Here is a 22,963-nt window from a genome sequence, read left to right as displayed (position 1 = left end):
TGCTGCCTTGAACACACTGTAGTAGGTGAAATCACTACACATCTTCTGTCAGAGGTAGAGCTGTTCTGTTCTTTGCAGTCATTAACCTGGGGAAAGATGGTTGAATGATGGACTGTAGTCTGACAAGTCACCACGCTTAGGCAGACATTAAGATGCAATTCAGCAAAAGGCATTTCATGGTCTATCATCACAACACTCCTTGCAAAAGAGCCATTTAAACAACCTGAAAGTCTCTAGTAGCCTCCTGCTTTATGTCAACGGAGCTTTGCATATTCGAAAGATGTGTTCAGCATTGTACTTGTTTAGAGCTGTTATAGTCAGTCTAGCTTTGCCGCTCTGTGCCACCTAAGGCTCTGTCGTCTCGTCTTTAACTGTGGCTGCTTTATGAATAATTTACCAAAGAATACTCTCAATTATACAATATTATTCCTAGTGCTATCATGGGTTGTGGCCTGAGCCAGCTGCAGTCGGACACCCTTGGCATCCACCTCCCATTCTTCACCCGGTTTCGGAATTCAGCGGATAAGTAAGTAATTGGCAGAGCACTAATTGCCGAGCCTTCTGCGGGATGGTGCCCTCTGCTCACCTGCACATGTACCCAGGGTATCTGGCAAGCAGTCAATAAGCTCATAGGGTCTTGAGTGGAAATGGTAATCTCAATGGTGGTCCAGTAATCTTTCAGCCTTTCTGCTGTTGGTCACTTTGGAATGGAAAATAACCCTGATTAATTAAAAGAATCTTTCACAAAGTGTTGTATGGAATGCTTGTGGAAAAAATGCATTTAATACCGAAGGCGTTTTCCCATTGGCTCCTGCGTTGTATAAAGAGGGAGAAAAATGCACGATTTCTAGATAGGGGCTTTATCCGTAAATTGTCCTTTAGGTACCAGTGTATTTTTCCAACCTTTAAACTCAGGAAAGGAGGAGTGACGGGCATTCCAACAATAGGCATGGGGGCCCTTGATTCCTTTTCCTACTTTTAAAAAATAAATTGCTTAGGTCATTCTTTGAGTCTGACTCTTCTCTGCTCATACTTGTCCGTGAAATAATTCTGGTAAGCTCACTTTTGTGAGCAGTTCTACTGACATTAGTAAGATTAGTTTCTAGCGAAAGGATTTGCAAACCAATTTCTGCCTTGTGCATGCTATTTATTGTCATGTTGTCGTATAAAACACGTACATGTACATACGATACATCTTTTTTTTCCTCTTAAAGCAAGGAAAAAGAAAAATCTGACTCCCATGAGTTAATTCCCCCCTCCAAAGTGACAAAAAAAATTTCAAACGAGCAGCTACTGTGAACTATCTGTGGCTTAAAAGAAAATCAAAAAGCACCAAAGGGAATCTCTTTTGCCTTTAGCGTTCATGAGCATTCATTTAAATAAATCTGAGATGTTAAGCAAGATGTTGCTCATGGAGGAAATTAGTGATTGCAAAAGGAACGGTTAGAGCTTTTGTTTTTCTCTGCAGCATACAGTGGTAGTATAATAGTGATAGAACATAGTATAATAGTGGTTGAAAAAACTTAACTTGCAGGCAAGAACGGTTTATGAGAGACAGGTTGTCTAGAAGTCCCCTTTACAAAGAGGATTGTTTCTGAGCAACAGAGAGAAGTTTCCCCCTAAGCAAGACCTGGCTGCTTCTTCTGCCAACTTTTTTTTTTTTTTTTTTGTTTTGCTCACCTTTTACAAAGGTCAGGATGGAAGACTCCTGGTCCCCCAGTATCTTTTGGAGTTATAGGAAGGTTGGGTACCCTCTCTAGCTACTGCTTCAGGCAGAGCAGTAATTCTGCATTTGAGCATCTCCTAATGTTTTTGAGTAAGCATTTGGATGTTGAAAGATCTTACAGCTCTGCTGCCGTTAGACAGCTGCAACTGATCTGTATGAGAGGTCCAACTTCAACATTGATACTATGGCTATGCCATGTTGCACATATAAATGACTGGAACAAGAAGTTAGAGCTGTCCAAGCAAGGCTCCTCTAGCTTTTCCTCTGATGTGCAGTTCCTTTTGAGCTACCCACTGCTGAAAACAATTTCAGTGTGCAGATACGTCCATATAAGTAAAAACACGTGCAAAAAAAGCGTCTAGCTCAACGTTTACGAGCTGGGAAATATCAGACTTAGAGTTGTCATTGTAGCTTACTGCAAGGCTCCTCCACAGTCCGTGCAGGGGAGTAGCTTTTTGTGGGCTTTGATGAACTCTCTGATCTAGGTACCACAGAAGATTAAAGTCAAAAGGTCTCGCTAATATAGGGTGCATGCTTGGAGAGGACTCTGGTTTGTTGTGGGTTTTTTTTTTTGGATGAGAATTTTGAGTGTTTTGAGTATTAAAAAACGCCAATATTTTTGTATGTTTGTTGATTTCCGCTATTTCTGAACGCTCAGAATTTCCGCAAATCATCTCTGAGGGTCTCAAGTTGAACATCCAGAAGATGCAAATTTTACGAGCTGCTGAGCACTTGTGGTTAGTGCATTATATGAATCAGCATCACCTAAGACCCCCTGGCAAAGGCTGGAATTGGAAAATTTTACAAGGCAGAATTCAATCATAATGTTGTTTTCCTTTTTTGGCATCCTCCCCACCTCCTCCTCTCCCTGCACACAGCAGCTTTCTTTAAAAATGCAGCATTTGTCAGATGCAGGATGTTATTTTCATGTAATTGGATGAGATGAGAGAAAATGATGTTGTGTGTGGGAAAATAAATAACAACACATGTATAAAAGAAGACTGACTGTTACTGTCTCTCTCTACAACACTATCATTCTTTTTTGTTACCTGTATTTTCCCCCCTTCACCCCCATTTTGCCTCCTTTTTTCCCCCCCTTTTTCCTGGAACTGCTATTTTCAGTTAGTTTTATGAAAGGTAGGAGGTTTTTTGTGTGTTACCCTATTGCTTCCCACAGAGTTCATCAGCAGAATCTGGATCACTTGGTCACAGTGCTGATCTCTGCAGAGCTCACAGTGCAACTTACAGCAACAGAAGTTTGCTGCTTTTTAGGGTATATATGAGCTGAACACCTGTAAAGGGAGGGAGACGAGGTGTAGATGTGCCCAGTGGATTTTACAGATATTTACAGACTAAGAAACAGCATTGAGACTAGAGGCTTCCAGACTATATTCTCATTTTCTAATGAATTCCAAATCTTCTTACTTTTTTTCCTATAATAATTCACCTTTGTAGCTGTACTGCTGCCAGGATAGGAAATGATACGTCTGCATGACGTTACGCTGTTCAGAGCTGATTCAACAGCTCTCTGGCATGGCACTGTGTTCCTCGTGCAATATTCTGGGATTGAGGATTCTGCCAAGGTCAAAAAGGAGGAAAGCTGTTACGGCAAAAAAGAAATTGGTGAATGAAGTGTTATTTCCTGATTCTTGTTGACTGACTCCCTTAAGGGTTCCGCATAGGATTGTTTAATAGTTTGACTGCAATATGGATGCTTCACTCACTGTCATGCTTGCATTCATTTGTTCTCTGCTCTGGCAGCCTGGTTTAGAGCCTGGGCCTTTGTGAACGTGGCAGTATATTGAAATCAACATATTTCTAAGCTACCAGATAGCCCTGAGTACTTGAGCAATGAGAACCAAATCGGAGCTCAGATCTGAATTCAGATCCTAGAGATAAAAGGCGCTATAGTATCGCAGAAATAAGCCATCAGATCTTTAAATTCAGCTCCATAAATCCAGCTTTAACTGGAAAAAGTGTTCCTGGAGCTTTTTATTTTTTCCCCTGCCTTTTACTGTTATGTGAATTTTGGCTCTCCTACCTTTTGCAGGAGGAGTTTCGTTACAGCTGGTGCTGGGGCAGGGATAGCTTCGGTACTCCGCGCCCCTGTCGGTGGGCTCCTGTTCACGCTGGAGGAAGCATCTTCCTCCTGGGACATCAGACTGGCCTGGCAAACCTTCTTCTGCTGCTTGACGGCTACCTTCACTACAGATTTATTGTCCTCTTCTCTTTACGGGTTTGTTTACAGAGGTCATCTCGGATTTTTTGAGGTGGAGAAAAGAATTCTATTTTGGGTATGTACTGTGTGGGCGTAGGAGGAAATAGATGTAGGGGTTTTGGCTTGTTTCTCTCAGGATTGCTGTTGACAGTGGGGAGGGAGGAGAATTACAAAGAGGAAAGGATTGGATACGTACAGTTACCAGATGAGTGGCTGTGGAAAGCTTCATGCTTTGTACCTGCTAATCAGTGAGATACAACACAGAGCTGTTTTCTTAACTAGTTAAGTTGATAAATGTATTTTACCATGTCGTACCAGATGTTCAATGACAATTAGAGGCTATTAGACGTTATACCTGAATCTGACAATTGCCTGTGTAGATTAGAGCTATTAAAAAAAAATACTGAAGAAGTTTCAATTTTGGTCATAGTTATTTTGTTCAAAATCCTAGAGAAGAGTTGGACAGAAAGTCTTCTGATTAGCAAATCATGTAAGTTATTAAGGTGTTGCTGTATTGGTGCTGGGTAGGAGAGGGCTACCTTCCTTGAAGTAAAGGAACAAGCAGGAATGCTCTTCAATGGGCTGTCCTCTCCTGTGGCTGGCTTGAGCTCTCCTTTGTTGCTTCAGCCATTGCGTACTATGTCTCCGTCCCTTTGTGCTTACAGATTAAACATTTAAAAGATATAATCACTGTTTGTTCCTGGTTGCGCAACAGAGGTGACCTTCAGCCTCAGCCACTTTTTTCTTTCCAGCACGTAATACTGCTTTGTTCTTTGAATATTAGCTTGTGTCCACCTAAAAAATAGTTGCTTTTCTTACAGTCTTCCACTCATCTTTATTATAAGATGATTCAGTAGGGAAGTGTAAGTAACATGATCTTTACTTCTCCTTGCCTAAATGTCCTTCTCTGCATAGTAATGTGACTTGAAGAACAATTAGAGGGCTAGAACCAAAACTGTCTTCTGAATGCCAGTCCACTATCTGTTAATAAGTGAATTTTTCATAAACTAATTCTCTGATCACTTTCTCTGATCAGTTTCACTGATCACTGAATTTCTTCTGGCTTGTATCTCTCTAGCAATGCAGAAACTGGAGATAATGACGCTTGCCACATATAGGCATACCTTGGTTGGGAAAACGGGCAACTTTTTTTTTTTTGCATACTGCTTAATATTTTTGCATGGCATATCCAGAATCATTATATTTGGGATATATTTGGTTTTGCACAAGTTTAGTTTTAGAAATGGCAGAATGACATCTGTTTTCAACCTAAATTCTTTTTGTGAACTGACTCGTAATGCAATCCCCCAAACAGTTGCAGCGATACAACCAAGAAGATACAAATTTGTGGCACAAAGGTGAGACTAAATGGACAGGGAAGAAGCCAGGCCTTCTGAAGCCAGCTTTATTGCGGAAGCCCAAGTACCATGTGGTGGACAGCTGCGTGCACAGAGGAGAATGGACCTACTTTGATTGCTATTTTACAATAAACATAACTCACTCGACAGTCCTTTCAGGACGTTTTCAGAAAAGAGCAGTGGATTCTGTCTCCTTCTGTCTTCTGTTAGTGTCATGAGAGGGAAAAGCTAGCTAAAATTATTACCAATGTGACTTCTGCCAGGGTTCAATAGTTTTTGGCTCTCAAGTTGGTGCAGATAACCAGAAATATTTTCATTTCTCTGAACACTGGGCTCAGGGGAAATTTCACTTCTTTCATGTTTTGTGGCATTAACCAACACAGTTTACAGTGAATAAACTTTAAGTTGAAAGCTTGTGGATAATGTTTCTCAAGAAAACTGTTTGTTTTCTTTAGTTTCATTCTACCCAGGATAATGTTACAAAAGGAATTTATTGTACTCCAGAGCCTGAGACTTTTAGGAAGCTTGACTTTATTTTTATGTAGACCACTGGATTATTTGAAAAGGTGAAACTTTTTCTGTAGGTAACAGATTTTTCTTGATGGCTAGCCAAAGCCTGTGGCTGAAACTACCACACAAGCAAACAACGCACTGCGCCACCATTCATTCCAAGTGCGTGGACCACTTGTTTGACTTTACTTTTATTGCCACACACATGCAGTATAATGTACGTATATTGCTTTAAAACAATCATCCCAGTATATCTTTCCCTTAGGATAAAGAAGGCAGGGAAAGAACAGCAAAACCATGCATGTCCAATGTTAGTTTTAATGCAGGACTGGAATTAAGTAGAATACTCTGGAAGATATTCAGATCCTGCAGGAAAAAGATCAGAATTTTTTGATTTCAAATTAAGTTACTTCTCTCTAAATTCCACCATCTTAAACATCAGATCTCTTTAAAACCTTTAGAAGAGGATGGATTTTGTTGTAGCTGTTAGTAAAAATAGCATTATTAAAGTTTTAATTTCTACCTTCAGTTCATACATATGTGATGGTTGTAGACCCACTTATACGGCGTGATACGCCTTAAGTCTCTCCCTAACCCTTCTGAGTGTTTTTCAAGGTGTTGAGCACCTTGTGTCTGGGAATGAATCCAGGGATTGTCCCTCTTTTAGACAAGATTTCTTGGTCCACAGCATCCTATGTACGAAACTTGAAGCTTGTCTGGATTTTGACCTTGGCATCCTTCCTTTCAGGAGATATGACCAGTGTTTAGTACAGTGACCTGATGAAGTATAGGCTAGTTATAGCAGGGCGAGCAAGAATAAGAATAAGGAACAAGAATAAGATGAATTTAAAAAAGAAAGAATTAAGACAGTAAAAGGGACCGTGCACTTGCTCAAACATTTTAAGGAGGGCACCAGAGTTTCTCCCATCCACTACCCTCAAGCGTATGCCAGTTTAGTTTTCTTTGCAAGCAACCCCTGTTCTGTGCCCTTACTTCTGTCTGCAAGGCAGCTTTTTGAATGTTTCATGATTTCTTACTCTATTTTGATCCTATTCTTGAGAAAAAGCTGTGTAACTCTGAGCCTGGGCTAAGGAAATAACATCCTAACAGCGTTTAATAGATCGCCACAGATCTATTGATCCTTTTGTGTTGGCTAGAAGATTACCTTAAAGCATGATATTGCTCTCATCCTCACTGCCTAGTGTTAAATGGAACCAAGCCCAAAAAAAAAAAAAAAAAAACAATTACTATTGCAGCTGTCAGATTATATTCTGTATTTGTGGTATGTTGTTCCATGAGTTGTTCCTGATCAATGTCAGTTTTCACGGTTTTACTGAGAGCTTATTAATGATTTCAAAACACATGGAAGAGGCTGACTCTTAATAACTGTGCTTTCCCAAATTATGAAGTTAGTGTAGACACAGTGAGGAAAGCTCTGGTCCAGCAGAGTCTACTTTTTCAGTAAGGCCAATGTGTCAGATTACTTGGATGTAACCTGAGGTGCTGGGTGCTTGTGGTAATCACAGCTGCATCATAGAGGTTTCTACTTGATTCATTACTTTTTCTCAGGGGCAGATGGGCCCAAGAGGAAGCTTCTGTCCTTAGCGATCAGGATGACTTGATCAAGTCCTGTATGGTCATTCTAAAATGGAAATAACTGGCTGATGGAGCGATGTGTAATAATGGTTCCACTCCTCTGAGGTGTGCAAGAGGAGTATGCTGCCTCATGAGATCAGCCTCAAAATCACTAGCTGAGCTCCCTAAACTGCAAGGAAAGATTTGTTTCCTCTATGGAAATTACTTTGTGACAACGTGTTTTGAAAGAGAGGATGCAAAATTTCACGTTACTGGCACGATCCTCAGAACGTATTTTCTTCCTTTCTTCCACTCAGGTTAAGGACTTGCTGGACGTGAACATCTTGGCCTTCATTCCAACTATACTCCTTGGCATACTTGGAGGTCTTCTGGGAGCTCTCTTTGTTTCCCTAAATCTCAAGATTAATAAATTACGTATGAAAGTCTTTAATTCGATTCCAAAATCATCCCTTAGAAAAACAAGCAAGCTATTGGAAACCGTGCTCATCCTTGTAAGTAAATGATACTGTTCTCTTGATTATATAATGTTTACAGTGGTTAATGAGGGCAGGCCATAGGTTGGCTGGATGGAAAAGTGTACCTGATCTGGTGATGCTTGACCTAATATACAACAGAGTACAGTGAAAGTAAGGATTTCCTAAGGATATATAGGTATGTAATGTTGGTGCGTATATAAGAATGGAGAAGACTTTTTTTTTTATTATTATTACTATTACTATTTTTTAGTCACCTAAGGCATTTTATCTGCGGTGTTGGTCCCCCACCACTTCTTTATTCTGATGATCTTATGTCAGCTTAGTGACATATATGAGTTATGTTGGGGTGCTGTTGCATTTATTTTGGCATCTGTGCAGTGCCACTGGTAGCTTTCATCCAATTTTCCCACTATTCCTTGCTAGTGTTTGGCCCTCTTATTACCTGACAGAGTTAGCTTACTCCCTTGCCCTGCAAAGCAATCTTCTCCATCCCTCTGCATCTGAAGACTTTTTCTACTGTTACACGGGAAAGACCAATTGGGAGTCTATTATCATAATTGTATGCGTTTTTGTCTCAAGACAGTGAAGGAGCTCTCTGCCTGCTATAAGAATAGTTGCATGAAGAATAAATGTTGGAGGGGATCTTAAAGTTAAGGATAGATATAGTAAACTTTCTGACCTAACTCTGCAGCTTCTGGAGTCAAGTTATCTCTAGCTGTTACGGATGAAGGTTGAACTGGAACGTCGGACACCCTGATAAGGCGTGGCAGGGGCCATCTTACTTCTGGGCTTTGGAGTTCCCATTTACCATTGGATAGTCTGGTCTTGTGGGGAAGGTCATACCATCAGAACTAAAAGGGTATACAGGTTCCCATATTCTAAATGTTTTCATAATTTTCAGTTTTATGGTTTGGTTGTAACTTAACAGTATTGTGAAATGTGGGGGAGAGAAGCCTTCAGAGCTTTTCTGTTGCACTTTTAGTAAGTCATGCAAAGCTGGGTTTCTCTGCAAGTTTCTCTAGTGAAAACCTTCTTCCGAGGAGGGAGCAGGGCAATGAGTAGGATTGTAACCCTGGACTTCAGGAGAGCTAACTTTGGCCTCTTCCGGGACCTGCTTAGGGGAATCTCATGGGGTATGGCCCTAGAAGGAAGAGGGGTCCAAGAAAGCTGGTTAATATTCAAGCATCACCTCCTCCAGGCTCAAGAGCGGTGCATCCCTCTGAGTAAGAAGTCCAGCAAAGCGGGCAGGAGACCTGCCTGGATGAGCAAGGAACTCCTGACAAAACTCCAGCAGAAGAAGGAAGTCCACAGAATGTGGAAAAGGGGACAGGCCACTTGGGAGGAATACAGGGACGTTGTCAGAGTGCGCAGGGATGCGACAAGGAAGGCTAAGGCCCCGTTGGAATTGAATCTGGCAAGGGATGTCAAGGACAACAAGAAGGGCTTCTTCATATACATCAAGAGCAAAAGGAAGACTAGGGGAAAATGTGGGCCTGCTGCTGAGTGGGGCGGGTGCCCTGGTGACAAAGGATACAGAGAAGGCAGGGTTGCTGAATGCCTTCTTTGCTTCAGTCTTCGCTGCTAAGGCCAGTCCTCAGGAATTCCAGACCTTGGAGACAAGAGAGGAAGGCTGGAGAAAGGAAGACTCTCCCTTGGTTGAGGAGGATCGGGTTAGAGATCTTTTGTCCAAACTTGACATCCACAAATCCATGGGCCCCCATGGGATGCACCCACGAGTGCTGAGGGAGCGGGCGGATGTTATCGCTAGGCCACTCTCCATCATCTTTGAAAGGTCCTGGAGATCAGGAGAGGTGCCTGAGGACTGGAAGAAAGCCCATGTCACTCCAGTCTTCAAAAAAGGTAAGAAGGAGGAGCCAGGCCTGTCAGCCCCACCTCCATCCCCGGAAAGGTGATGGGACAGCTCATCCTGGAGGTCATCTCTAAGCATGTGGAGGACAAGAAGGTGATGAGGAGTAGTCAGCATGGATTCCCCAAAGGGAAATCATGCTTGACCAGTCTGATAGCCTTCTATGACGAAATGAGTGGCTGGGTAGAGGAGGGGAGATCAGTGGATGTTGTCTCCCTGGACTTCAGCCAGGCTTTTGACACTGTCTGCCATCACATCCTCCTAGGTAAGCTCAGGAAGTGTGGGCTAGACGAGTGGACGGTGAGGTGGATTGAGAACTGGCTGGATGGCCGAGCTCAGAGGGTTGTGGTGAATGGCGCAGAGTCAAGTTGGAGGCCTGTGGCTAGCGCTGTCCCCCAGGGCTCAGTCCTGGGTCCAGTCTTGTTCAACATATTCATCAATGACCTGGAGGAAGGGACAGAGTGCACCCTCAGCAAGTTTGCTGATGATACTAAACTGGGGGGAGTGGCCAAGAGACCAGAAGGCTGTGCTGCCCTTCGGAGGGACGTGGACAGGCTGGAGAGCTGGGCGGAGAGGAACGGCAGGAAGTTCAACAAAGGCAAGTGCAGGGTCCTGCACCTAGGCAGGAATAATCCCATGCACCAGTACAGGCTGGGGGTTGACCTGCTGGGAAGCAGCTCTGCCGAGAAGGACCTGGGAGTGCTGGTGGACAACAAGTTAAGCATGAGGCAGCAGTGTGCCCTTGTGGCCAAGAAGGCCAAGGGTATCCAGGGGTGCCTTAGGCAAAGTGTTGCCAGCAGGTGGAGGGAGGTGATCCTGCCCCTCTCCTCAGCCCTGGGGAGGCCTCACCTGGAGTACTGTGTCCAGTGCTGGGCTCCCCAGTACAAGAGAGACCTGGCACTGCTGGAGAGAGTCCAGCGGAGGGCTACAAAGATGATGAGGGAACTGGACCATCTCTCCTATGAAGAAAGACTGCGAGAGCTGGTCCTGTTCAGCCTGGAGAAGAGAAGATTGAGAGGTGATCTCATCAATGTGTACAAGTATCTGAAGGGAAGGTGTCAAGAGGATGAGGGCAGACTCTTCTCCGTGGTGCCCAGCGACAGGACAAGAGGCAACGGGCAGAAACTGAACCACAGGAAGTTCCATCTGAACCCGAGAAAAAACTTCTTCACTGTGAGGGTGACAGAGGATTGGTACAGGTTGCCCAGAGAGGTAGTGGAGTCTCCTTCCCTGGAGATATTCAAAACCCGTCTGGATGTGATCCTGGGAAATAGGCTTTAGAGGACCCTGCTTGAGCAGGGAGGTTGGACTAGATGATCTCCAGAGGTCCCTTCCAACCTCAACCATTCTGTGATTCTTGTCATAATTTTTTTCTTTTTCTCCATATCTTAAAGAAATCTTTCTGAGGAGTTTTCAGACTTTGAAGTGTTTAAATGCCCTTTCTTTAGGGAAATCAGTGCACACCAAAACCTCTTACTTCTGCCCTCTCCTAAACAGACTTGCCAATATGTTTCACACATGTTGTGTGGGCTTTTTGCGTATTACTGCGTAACTATGTGTATATAAGTACATATGCAAGCATATGTACGTTCTGTTCCTTTCCCTCCTGGAGAAATTGTTGTTCAACAACAATTATAGATCACTGAGCTGGCTGTAAAGATGCCCTCTTCCCATCAGCCCAAAAAGCTTTCAGCAGCTTCTACTCTGAGCCAAAGAAAGTATAAAAGCTTCAAGGAGAAGTAATCAACTAGGCTTGTTTCAGGTACCTGGATGAAACTGGGAGAAAAGCAATATTTTAAATTTATTACCTTTCTTAAGAGATGCTACAACATCTCTTGTTGCAAGAGAGCAACAACTATGATAGAGTATCTGTTTCTAACCCATCCTTTGTGTGTGCTGCATCATTGATAAAGGCAGCCACTGGCATTTCTGATCAGGTAAAAGTCAGCACTTCAGTATGTCCTGCTCTGAAAGGTGTTATGCACAGCATAACTAGTGTGTTTATACAGAGGAGATTCAGAGTCAGTCTGTGAGCTAGATAAGATGTGTGCGAGCTGGATAAATTTATCCCTACACCCAATATGGAGCAAGTGGTCTCTACCCCAGTCTGCTTTGACAGATCAAGAAACCAGGTATACAAAAAATTGTTGTGAAATTTCTTTAAAATCTGTACTTCTTATCAGGCTGTGTGTCTGAGCTCAGATTTTCTTCCCTTCATTTACTTATGTGCAATATTCAGAGAAGGAAAGTCTCTCATTAATAAGTTAGTCTTTGAGGAACAACAGAATCCGTGGTCAGAGCGGGTTCAGCCCTGGCCTGGAAATGGAGATGTGTATTCAGGCACCAAGCCAGACTCCCCCCCCCACCCCCCAATTTCAGGCCTAATTACCACAAGCTTTCCTGCATCCAGAATGTTCTTTTTTTTTTTTTTTTTTTTTTTTTAAAGTGATGAATGCATCTTCTTCCAGCAGAAGGGAAAACCTGTAGAGCTAAAAGTGTGAATACCCAGTTGAGGCACTGTGTCAAGTCTTTGCAAGCTGTAGTGATTCAGCTTCTCCACAGACTGGTGCAGAGAAATATGGATCTCCCACAGATTTCACTAGTTTTTTCCCTGTAAGATCAGAAACGGTGCATTTCATGTAGTCCTTGAAAGCTGTGCATGCGGTGGGAGTGTATTTCCTCCTTCTCTCGCTAGTCCTGCTTGCTGCTCATAGCAACTGCCTGCTTGTTTTGTCCTCTGTTGGCACAACAGAGATGAAACCTTACCTCTTCTAGCAGGAAAATAACGTGAGGAGGAGGGATCCTTGTTATGCAGGAACATTTCGATGCTATCGATGACAACTGGATTTTAGCTCCTCTTAGTGGCAGGATGTTGACTTTTCAGTTTGGAGCCCTCTTTATTGAGCGTCTTCCTGAGGTGAGATACCTTGTGGAGACCCACTTGAAGCCTTTTGCTTCCATGTTTGAAGGGGTGGATGAAGTAGGTAGGGACAGCAAGTCGTCTTCACTCCAGGGAAGATCTTTTCACTGCTCAGCCTTTTTTTTTTTTTTTTTTTGTCATGCTACAAATTTGCTCACAGGCCTTGCAGAGGATTTATTGCGTTGAGCACTGCAATGATACATCCTAATAAAAATGCCCGAGCGGCGAATTTTTAAGCTAAGAAAATGAGGAGTGCAGTCCTGTGTGTTCCTCTCATTAGGGCTGTGTAAACTCGACGGTCTCCAGAGGAACTCTGATTGTAAAAGGTCAGGTTTGTAACGATGATTATTGTAACAATTTGAAGCCAGAGCTGTGTTTGACAGCCATTTCCCTTACCATGGGGAAAGGTTTGGCTTTCTCTTGATGCATTACAAAAACCTTACATAGGCTACTTACACCCATAAAAGCCAGATGATTCTTTATTACTTTTCAGGAAAAAAACAAGCCGCAACAGAAGCCAGCAAAACCTAGTCTATTAAAAGACACTATAGGATTACACTTAAGATCAGTTAGCGAAGATTTAGTGTCAGACGTGAAGAAAATGCCTTGTAAGAGTTATTTTACATTGTTTAAGAGTGCAGCCTTACTGACTTCAAAGGTTCATGGAGGAGTTAGCACCTGGCCAGATCACACCTGAAACTGTGAAAACAGCATGTGTTTTGTAGGGCTGTAGTGCTTTCAAAAGCTTTGCCATTTATGTGTTTTGCCCTCATCCTTTCAATTTTGAAAATAAACATACAACGTTAATGTAAAAAAGTAGTGTCATGAACTTGTATTCAGATTGTATTTCCTTTTTATTAGCTCTAGGAGATCCTGCTAAGGTCACAGTCCTTATTTTATTATAACTTGGCAAAAAACAGACAGGAAAGAAACTGTTTGATCTGAGAGAGAGCTATATGATTTTTTTTTTTTAATAAAATCACATAATCAGGCAACTGAAAGAAACTATGTCACAGTGACTTTAACCCAAAATAATCTTGTATAAACCAGTCTGCATTTAAACTTGGAAAGCACCCATCACGGTATCTTCCACACCCACAACATAACCCGGACTGGCATTCCTTTGACTGGAATTGTATATCTAATCTTCAGTCCATAGATTAGGCAAAGCCGTCTTCCGAAGTGCCCTTCTGCCCCTTGACCTGCATTTGCTTCTTCTCAATTCATCACCTTTCTCTGTGTGAGGAAATCGCAACGTAGATAATATTTTGCCAAGAATCTGGCAGAGCTATTTTTCTTTTTCTACTTTTTTATCATGTTGACTAATGCTTCTGTTCCAAAAGCTGAGCGTTTCCATGGGCAGCGTGAACAATTTAAGGATATATGTGTATATATTTTAAACTGTCAAAACTTTAAAAGGTTATTTGAGAGGATTATTTTTGTAGACTTAGTTGTGAAGATAGGCTACTGCTTTAAATATCTAGCCATTGGCTCTCCTTCTACCTCCCTTTGGACGTTGGGGCTTTGGCAAAAGCTTGACCTGGGTTTGAACTGTCCCAGAGTTAAGTTTTCGGAAACAAAACCTGACCTAAACTTTGTGAAAACCAAACTACTCCCAGTTTCTTCTGTCACTCTTTTAGAAGCTTTCTGCTCCATGAGCTTATAATCTTTGAGATACGATTGTCTGACAAATCATCTTAATTGGACATAGTTGTATCTCAGCTTGAGGGCTTCTATAAATGTGCTACCTGAGCTGTTTTTATAAAAATCTACAGAGTATAAGAAATCTTGTGCTTGGAGAAATTACTGTTATGATTGTGTGGTTTCAGTAATTTCTGCTAGACATCTAGATGGTGGACTAGATAGTCTCCAGAGGTCCCTTCCAACCTTGGCCATTCTGTGATCCGTTGAAATCTTTCCTAAATCTTTTCTTTTTATGTATCTCCATTTGTTTAGAAATGTAAATTGATCTCAGCTAGGATGTGGGATTATTGTTTTTGAATGAAATATAACTATGTTATGCTGAAACATGCGTAAATGAAATACAGAGTGTTCTCACGTATAAACTTTTTGTGAGTGCAGATTAGACAGTGAAAACACTTTCTCTTATATTTTATTTCAAACATTTTTGGTTTCATTTGTGTTTTCTTTAAAATGGGTATAAGAAAAGCTAGTAGAAGGACCTGATGCAAGTCTCTTCATTGGTTTGGGCTGCATTATCTATATCTCTACTGTATTGTATATAGCCTACTTTAGGCATTGCAATTGTCTGCTACTGCTAGGATGTGTAGAAACTTCCTTGTATTGATTACCTGAATAACAGTCTCTCCATAACTTTCTCCCTGAAAGAGAGGGGAAGCAAAAAAATTTACAGGTTAGAAGTAAGTATTTAGCTATTCACGCTCCCCAGGGTTTTAGATTGGCTTAAGTCAGGAGAAATTTAAATGGAATCGGTGGATTCTTTTTGACACACAGCATTATTTTAAATACCAACCAAAAAACCTAGACCTAGCTTCTTTATGAAAGACAAATAGATCACAAGGCTTTGTGAAGTTAAGTGGGATGAACCTGGGTCTGGTAGTTTATGAGCAAATGCTGTTCTGGGATATGTGGGTAAGCCCTAAAGCACAATTTCCTCGTGACAGCTGCTGGTGGTTTTAGACGCTTTTCTTTCTCTAAGTTTCTACATCTCATGCTAGTTTGTTTATTTGTTTTAATGCCTGCAGGTATGTACAACAACTATTACAGTCTATTTGCCCTATTTCTTTCCTTGCACTCCAGTCATGAGCCTGAGAAACTCCCAGCTGAGAAACAACTCAGAAATGTAAGTGGGGAGAGTCACCAGGAGCAAATTTATGTAAATACAGTTCTTAATCATTTTCTCTCATCTAGTTGTTACAATGTTTGGGATGGAAAATATCAGAGATGCAGCAGAACTGGATGTTTAAAATGAATTCCTATAGAGACAAGAATAACATTTGATCTTTTAATCATTGAAGTTTAATCATACTTGAACTTTTCTAATGAGAAGCATTTGTCATTATATAAAATTTTTTAAAAAAAGAGGAAAAAGAAAGAAATAAAAGAGAATTAAAAAATGGAAAGAGCCTGAAATGTAGCCATATATATTACCAAGCACACTTGCAATTTAGGATTCTGATTTTGCTTTAAAAGATACTGGTGATAGGCTCTGCTTTGTCTGGAAAGCTGGAACTGGAAACAGATGAAAAACATTCATTATTCTCAACTTCAGTCAGCTTCTATTGGCTGAGGGACAGAATTTAATCATGCATGTGTATGATAGTTTTTATTGTCTTTTAAACTTTCTTTGCGTTTTACTTTCCATCAGGATGAAAAAAGCGGCTGCAAAACTCCAGCATTCACTATGACAATGCTTGTAATGCAAAAGAACAATTTATGGTCCAAAATTAGTAATGCCAATGCATTTAAAAAAGGAGGGGGGAAGGTAATAACATGCATCACACAATCTGCACTGTGAAAGACATTTAGGTGGAAATCAGTCTACTCTAAATGACAATAAGTCTCATAAATAGCTGAGAAAATACCTGTAGAAGTGCATTTGATCAAATCCAGGGTTGATCCACTAATGTATTTACTCATTAGTATTTAATGTTCATATTATGGTAGAATTCCCAGCCAAGCTAAGGTGCTCCACTATCCCGGATAAATTTAAATTCGTAGGAGAATATGGTCTCTGCACTGATGTGCACAGATTTCCTGTGACTCAGTAGGATTTGGACTGAGCCCCGGGACCCTGCCCTGCAGTGAGTGCCTTTTGGGCTGACCTCAGTATCTCTGACGATAATGCTAACAGGTAACACATCAGACTGCATGCCAATACAGCACAAACTGTAATAAGGGAACTTAAAATGACAAATATTGTGTTTGTAAACTGGCACAGAATGATGTGGTTGAATGGTTGTGAACTTCGTGGGTGGTACAGTTGGAGAGATCCTTGACTTAGATATTGGTTTTGCAGTCCATTTCTTGAGAAATATCTGTGAAGAATGCAGAAGTAGAAGAAAAAGCGTTGCTCAGATTTTAGGTTAAATAATAGTTTTATTTCATAGTCATTATGAGTGGTCACTACTAACTTGTAGCTGTACAATTCCCCCTCACAAATGGGCAGTAGTGTATATAGTGCATAATACAAATTGCAAATGCAGAATAACCTGCTATTGGTGATGGGGCCCTGAACAGCTTGTTTAAGTATATAGAAAGCAGATAGACATCACCATCTTTGTCTCCTATTTTAGACTATCATTTGACTTACATTACCTGTTTCAGTATTGTCCGCTATAATGCGGATTTACATATTCCTTGTAAAAACAATGAGCTTTGTCAGCTACTCAATACTAGGACTTGGTGACTACAGCTATTTGGACTGCTGCAGGAAGGGACTTTTTCCTCACCCCAACATCCTTCTGCATTTTAAGGATGAAATGCTTGCAGAATGTTATTTTTCAGAACAAAGTTATTTTTGCTCTAAAGGAAAAACATATGAAACCACGATCATTTCTTGGCTTTTTTTTTTTGTCTGTCTCTGTATCAAAAATAGTCAGGCTGATCCAACCTAGAGGCTAAACTGTCTTTCTGCCAGTTCTTAGTTTGGTGTGGCTTCAAGTTATAGAGACTACATCCTGTTGAAAGTGGATAGATCTGAAGAGGATTAAGCGCTGAATTTCATGGACTTTGCAAGGCCATGCTGAAGGTAGTGATGATGTCTCTAGTGAGCTTGTAATAAGCTACAAGACTAAACATGGAAAATAAGCTTGTCCATTGTCCTTCTGTTCTAAGAAACAGAAAAAGAGAATTGTGATCATGAGACTTCAGTAAGGATCACATAGATCTGGCTTATTCCAACAGAATATGAGATTCTTAGTCAGTGCCCCAGAGGCCAGTCAAAGCCTTTAACCTCTGAAGATTCAACAGGTAAGTAATAGGCACCCTTGCCGCTACACGAAGTCCAATAACAAGCTTATGACAAAACCATTGCAAGTGCTCGGGTTTGTCTTCTGTACCAGTCCAACTCTTGCAGTGAGATGCATGTTTTCTCTTTTAAACCAGACCAGTAAAACAGCTGCAGGTCCAGATGTGGCTGTAAGCAGCTATACAAGTATGAGGGTGCTTTCCCTAGTGTAGTTTATCCTCATAAATTTATATTGTACAGTGGAACTGTGCTTTCACTAGGGTTTTGCAGCACTTCCAGCAGGCCCTGGTTTTGCTGAGAGGAGAAGGAATACTGTGGGGACATAGGAGGAGGAAAGCGAGCTACAGACTTCTTCCACTAGCAGCTTCTGATGCAGCACGTGTATTACAGCATGTAATGTGGCAGTGCTGTCCTCCCAGTCCCAGAGATGGGTCTGTCTCTACTAAATAAGCTGATTTTGAAACTGAAGGAGTTAGTGGTATGAAAACTGGTGTGTAGGTGACCCCTGCTTCTCTGTTCTCTGTGTTTTATTCTTCTTTCTCAATCCAGTATTTTAATTTAAAAATTTTCTCTTGTTTTTTCTCTCTTATTTTGGCACTGCTGCAAGTTTAAAATGTCCCCTGGCATGTGCTGTTTTTTTTTGTGTGCACTCCTATACAAATGATGTCGTCTTTGCTATGAGTAAAAAAAGCTTGAGATTTTGCTGATAAGTGGGTTGCCCAATTGTATGATTTCTAAAGCAGGATGGAGTAAAGAAGAATTTATTTTTTATTAGCCATAATGAATTTGGAATATATTCTTGTCTGAGTGGTTGGGATTAATGTAAAAAGCAAATAAAAAATTGGGAAGTATCCTGTGTCCCTTTGGCTGCCAATCTGAAGTCTGGGAAAAATTTTCTTGTACTAGATGTTGGCTGCATTATAAGTTTCCCTTATAGTTCTGAGCAGAGATCAGGTGGGTCAAATACCGCAGATCTCCTGCTTTTTCTTCCAGAAACAGAGTTCATATTGTAACTGTTTGGACTGTGGTGATGTCAAAACGTTCTGGATGCTTTCCCAAGTCAGAGAAAGATGTTGTACCTGCCTGGAGGGAGCAATTGCTTAAGATGACGGAGATTGAGAAAGCATCCAGGAAGAGATCATGGTCAGCATGATATTAATCGGCAGTCTAAGTTACAAGTTTTTCAGTGTTGAAATAACCAGTACCAGTATTTACTGAAGGCGACCTTTAAGAATGTGTTGGACAAACACCTTTTAGGTGTGGCTTGGGTATAGCTTGCACTGCTGTGGAAGAGGTAAACTCTAGGTCTTTTCCTGTTTTCTGTGGCTCTCTCATATGCAAAATGTACTAACTAAAAATGCTTCCTTGGGCTTAGGATGCTGTGCTTGCACACAGAAGCATTTATCAAAAATGTTTTCGTCAGTTGGTGCTGTTTTACAGGGTTGCAGTGATACACACACAGGGAAGGAGATCATGGCTAAGCTAGGCATTTCAATCAAGATTTTTCCTGTTTTCTGGTTTGGGGCAGTGAAACGTGATTTTTGGTTTTGTAAATTTTGGTTTTCAACAGCAGGAGGTTGATGCAGAGAAATATGAACATTAATGAACCAAATTTATTAGTTTAATAGAATAATTTAAAAAACTAATCTAGTAAACTAGATTTATTAGTTAATTTAAAAATTTAGTTGGAAGATGTAAGGGAAAGTAGGCTTTGTATGGAAAATTTATCACTAACAGACACGTTCTGTACAGGCACTATAAGTTATATTCATCCATTTAATAGATTTCTTGTTGTTGTTGTTTTTAATATTTAAGCATAAAACAATTCAAGAGGGAAATTTCAGAATATAATTGTTCACCAAGCACACCGTGGATAGGACCAGATGGAGTCAAATATTCTAATCAAACCTTTAATCAAGGTAAGGAGAACTAAGTGAATGATACCTAGGGAAAACTGAATTTATGTGACTTGAAGTGTTCTCCAAATATATTTACCCATAACATAAGTTTTCTTCAAAATAGTGTAGTGCTCCCTTTCGAGGGATTTATCAGAACTGAATTCCATGTTTGAGCCAAGTATGCTGGGAAGCTTCTGCATTATTACCTCTGAAAGGAATGGGGAAAGAGGCCTGCTGAACCAGTACACTGAAAAGTCAAAAAGCTGCCTTTCTTTGGCTTAAATGACTGCTGTTTCTCCTCATTTAGATCAAGATTAACATCACACAGAGCAGGCGGTAAAGCATAAATGTTTCTTTCCTGAAAAGGTCTGAGATGATGAGCCTGTCGTGTAAACCCAAATTCAGTGATCTGCATACTTTTTGTTACACTTAGGCATATGAGAACTAATGCAGTGCATAGTTTTGTAAAGGATCCTTTTAATGTTTTGTATCTCTTTCTCTGTCCTGCAGCGGCTGCTCTTCTAGTTGAAAATGGAAAGCAAGGAATCACATACCTTTTTAAACGTGGGACTCCTGGTGAATTTGGATACACATCTCTCTGCATTACTCTCGCATTTTATTTCTTCCTCAGCTGTTGGACTGCAGGTTCTGCTGTTGCGAGTGGCCTGGTTATTCCTTTGCTGTAAGGTTTGCCCATCTTTGAGCTTTCTGTACAAAAGGCCTGCGTTGAAGTAGCGACAATCTAAATTGTAAACTGAAGGCTTGGCAATAGCAAAACTATAATTGCTTGGAGGAGGTTGTATAGGTGGAACAGGATGGTTTGTTTGGAAAGAGAGTCTAAAATCGTGGAGGAGAATGAAGAACAATCATCTGAGAATAGCTGTAGGAGGACCATTGCCAAAGCTGTATACTTTCCAAGTGTAGATCATCTGAATCCTTCAGGGACCCAGAAAGAGTCTTGATTGCTGGCTCCATCTCTGTAACTGTAGAAATACAGACTCGGATCCAAACTTTTCATCTGTTTCTTATGCACATAATAGCCTGAATCTTAATCTTGGACATCAACACCCTAAACTTTGGAGAAAACTGCAGTTAGGTCTTTTGTGTACTTTTTAGAAAGCTGTGGTAGACTAGCTCTTGCAGTAAAGTTGAGAGGTTTAACGTGAATCCCAAAGTGTTCAGCAAGCAACAGTTGGAGAGTGGGTTCCCAGCATAATGCAGTTCGAATACCAGAAGACTTCTAAGGAGAAATTTGTGTGTACATCCTTCTCCCTTTGCCCTGCCCCAGAGCATCCCCTTTCTTTCACCTCCTACCCTCCCCAAGCTGATGTCTAAATCAAATTTTAATACACAGTGATTGCTGAAACATGCTATACTTGGCTGAAGAGATATTGAAGGCCAAGTCTGTCAGCCTTCTCCATGTTTCTGAACTGACAACCTAATTTTTATAACCATTCTAGAACTGCCATAACTGTATCCATCAATAAAATGAATTAATTGCAGGAATAAATAGGAAAAAGTTCAGAAATAGTGCAAGAGGATGCTCCCCAAATCAAACTATATAAATATATATTTGTGTGTGTGTATAGTATTTATAATAATATTTACCTTTTCTAGAAGGTGAATGTCTATACAAATCTGGTTCACTGATTGAGACTTGGATCTTTAATTCCTTGCATAAGGAATGGAATGCTGTGTCTCACACCAGCAATCACCAGCCTGATCGTGCTAAATTTGTTTTTGCTCTTCAATGTAGCATATGGTCAGTCTGAGGACTCCTGGCTTCTCTTTGCAGCTTCATTCCTGATTTGCTTTGGACAGGTCATTTAATATATATTACTTCATTTTGCCTATCTGTTATATGGCTATAGTATTCTACTTGCCAAGGTTATAGGGCACAGGTAGATTTGATTTTAAGGAATTGTATAAGGCTGTAGAAGTGCAGGCTTTTTATCTGAAATATCCCAGGATGTACGTCTAACTTGCACTTTTAACTGTCTTCCTGTAAGGTTCGTCCTCATTTGGCTGCAATGAAGATCATTGAATAAGACATGCTGATAGTCCTTTTCCTTCATGCAAAATACAGTAAATTTGGCAGTTTCATGCTAGTGACTGGCACTAAGTAAGTGCTCATGTTAAGGAAGGATGTTGGAGCTTTTTTTCAGAAAAGGAGTTGCTACAAAAGCTGACAAAATTAAATCTGGGATTATTAGAAGCATTTCTAGAAAACAGCATGGCTGGCCAGAGGAATGCTCTTTTTCTTCTTGCATACAGGTACATGGGAGCTTTGTATGGCAGGATAATTGGTCTGATCCTTGTTTCCATTTTTGGTATTCAAACTAATAAATACGGAGCATGGATTGATCCAGGTCTGTTTGCTGCCATTGGAGCTGCCTCCTTTTTCAGTGGTGTGTCAAGACTAACCATCTCCCTCACTGTTATAATGGTAAGTGTGTTTAGTTTTCAGGTATTTGTGTGGCCATGGTTGAGTTGAGCTTTTGCTGCTTCAGCTAAATGAACCACAGATGGTGTCCCACACACATTGGACCACAGAGAAACAGCTTCTTGGCTTAGCTGCTTCTAGCTTGCCTGAAGACTTTTTCTCTGGGACTTTTTATTTGTGAAGTGTAAGTTTGGAATTAACACTTTGACTGAGCAGTCTGAGTATCTTTTTATTATTATTTTTTGGTAACAGAACTGATAAAGGCATCACTGGTTTACAAACAAGGAATACAGTACCTCTGTTTCTGCTGGATTAAAAAAAAAAAAAGTAGATGATCACATCTGACGGGCCTGTGAAGTCACTTCTGTGGGTGTTGAAGGTCTTGTGCAATGCTTCTTTTTATATTGGGGCTGAATGCAGAGCCTTCTGGTGGTGTGAGTGAGAGATTTGTATTGTTACAGGCAAGTGATGCAGTGGCAGGCCTCTGAGGTCCTTCTGGTAAATCCCTCATAGATTTCAAATTTTTGAGATTCTCTTGACACGTGTTCCACACTTCTGTAAGAAAGGGAGGAAGGAAACATAACATTTTGAATCTACATCACAATACGTTCCAAACAGACCGCTGAAAGTTAAAGTTTAAACGCTGAATGAGTTACAAGGAAGAGCGTTATCCTTAGAGGGGGAAGATCTTTGCTTTCCCTGGTTTCAACACCTGGGGATAGTGTGTTGTAAGCATCAGCTGAAATTCAGCTCAATCGGTATAGAAGTGATTCTGAGGTCAGGGGTTGAAACTTTCACCCTGCCAGAGTGGAGCATTCATGTCCTATGAATGTGGCTATATGTGGAAATTTTACTTATGACTAACCCAGGCCTTGGCTGCCTTGCTGGCTTTGCCCAAAAGATCTCACTGAAATCTTTGTAGATGTCAGAATTCACCCAGGGTGACCAAACCAGGATTTTCCCTCCTAGTACACCGTTGCACAGTGTTTTGATAAAGTAG

General features: G+C 41.0%; 1 protein-coding gene across 1 annotated transcript in view; it reads left to right on the top strand.

Moving 5' to 3' along the window:
• The window catches only part of LOC104149479 (chloride channel protein D-like), an 89,602-nt gene that overhangs the window by 8,215 nt on the left and 58,424 nt on the right, over positions 1-22,963 (top strand). Inside the window, exons 5-11 of the mRNA XM_068932750.1 lie at positions 434-526; positions 3,777-4,020; positions 7,705-7,899; positions 15,398-15,495; positions 19,438-19,541; positions 20,031-20,202; positions 21,795-21,966. Coding sequence (XP_068788851.1) covers positions 434-526; positions 3,777-4,020; positions 7,705-7,899; positions 15,398-15,495; positions 19,438-19,541; positions 20,031-20,202; positions 21,795-21,966 — 1,078 coding nt within the window. The remainder of the gene's footprint in view (positions 1-433; positions 527-3,776; positions 4,021-7,704; positions 7,900-15,397; positions 15,496-19,437; positions 19,542-20,030; positions 20,203-21,794; positions 21,967-22,963) is intronic.

The sequence above is a fragment of the Struthio camelus genome, chromosome 2, assembly GCF_040807025.1.
Source record: "Struthio camelus isolate bStrCam1 chromosome 2, bStrCam1.hap1, whole genome shotgun sequence".
In the NCBI taxonomy this organism is placed as follows: domain Eukaryota; kingdom Metazoa; phylum Chordata; class Aves; order Struthioniformes; family Struthionidae; genus Struthio; species Struthio camelus.
Note: the sequence above shows the minus strand (reverse complement) of the source record. Positions and strands in the feature narration are given on the sequence as shown.